Here is a 1167-nt window from a genome sequence, read left to right as displayed (position 1 = left end):
GTGTGCGTGTGCGTGTGCAGGCTGACTGGGCAGGTAGCTGATAACCCGGTGACCGATGTGTCTGAGATCTCTCGGCTGGAGTCCACGCACCCCAAGATGCCCTTCACATGCCGCTTCCGTCGAGCCTTCGTCACCGTCATCAGCAGAGTCTTCGTCATCGCAGTCGGTGAGAACATGACAGTCAATGAATGTGTTGCCAAAGTGCAGCGAAGTGCAGTGTCGCATTTTGCCACCAGACTCCCGTAAACTGTGTTTGAACCTGTGAATCCTGTGGGTCTGTGCAGTGGTGGGCTGTGTGTGGAGCGTGGTCTGGTACATGAAGTATCGCTGGAGGAGGGAGGAGGAGGAGACCAGGCAGATGTACGACATGGTGGAGAGGATCATCGGTAAGAAACGCCGCACGCGCAGAGACAGCCTGACACCACTGCTGTTTGCTGTCTGACACACAGATTACTTTCATCTGTGTATCCATGACAAAGACTGGAACTGAGGAAACCTTTAGCTTTGTAAGGAGTGAGAAAGTAAAAACCACTCATGATAAGTTGAATCACATACACCCTTCACTTTATCCACTTTTTATTGTGAGGTCAGTATCATCTTAAATGGATGAAATTGTCGTGTTTGCCCATCGATCTACCCTCAATCCAAAATGATGAAGTGAAAACAGAAATATTAGCAAATGTATTAAAACAAAAAAAAAACTGAAATCTCTTTTACAAAACATTCAGACTCTTTGCAGTGCCGCCCCAAATTGTAGTCAGGTGCATCCTCTGTGCGTCATTGTTTTAAGTTTTAATTCTCTTTTTATTGTGATATCTCAAGATCCATACAAACAATCTTTTCATACTAAATATTTCTTAAATAATGTCAATCCAATCTTCCACTGCTGATATTTCTGGTTTTATCTACTTTCTAGCAACAGCTTTCCTGTCAGCAGCAGCTAGAATCTGAAACTAATAGGAGCTCTCTGTAGACGGCAGTAAAATTTTGTGGCCAGGCGTAGATCAGGGCAAAGGTATAAAACCATTTCTAAAGCTTTGAGTGCTCCCAGGAGAGCAGTGGAGTCAATCATTGTGAAATGGAGGAAGTTTGGAACCAGGACTCCTCATAGAGTTGGCTGTCTGGCCAAACTGAGTAGAACTGAGCAAGAAGAGCCTTGGTCAAAAA

The 1167-nt window shown here is 44.8% G+C and overlaps 1 protein-coding gene across 1 annotated transcript; it reads left to right on the top strand.

The window, feature by feature from the left end:
• Positions 1-24: 24 nt before the first annotated feature.
• On the top strand, positions 25-474 carry LOC147819871 (inner nuclear membrane protein Man1-like). Its single transcript, XM_087169737.1, has 2 exons — positions 25-166; positions 285-474. Exons 1-2 carry the CDS (start codon positions 97-99, stop codon positions 440-442), a joined length of 228 nt encoding a protein of 75 aa, XP_087025863.1. The 5' UTR covers positions 25-96; the 3' UTR covers positions 443-474.
• Positions 475-1167: the final 693 nt, after the last annotated feature.

Source organism: Seriola lalandi, unplaced genomic scaffold (genome assembly GCF_002814215.2).
Source record: "Seriola lalandi dorsalis isolate HSWRI2012SDOR001 ecotype SW California unplaced genomic scaffold, Sedor1 jcf7180002034460, whole genome shotgun sequence".
NCBI classification, from domain to species: domain Eukaryota; kingdom Metazoa; phylum Chordata; class Actinopteri; order Carangiformes; family Carangidae; genus Seriola; species Seriola lalandi.
This window is presented reverse-complemented; position numbering and strand designations above follow the sequence as displayed.

What these genes read in the sequence shown, in the direction of transcription:
- LOC147819871 (XM_087169737.1), top strand. Translation starts at nt 97, where the DNA reads ATGCCCTTCACATGCCGCTTCCGTCGAGCCTTCGTCACCGTCATCAGC. An exon ending in AGTCTTCGTCATCGCAGTCG is followed by an intron (nt 167 to 284) that starts GTGAGAACATGA and finishes GGGTCTGTGCAG; the next exon opens with TGGTGGGCTGTGTGTGGAGC.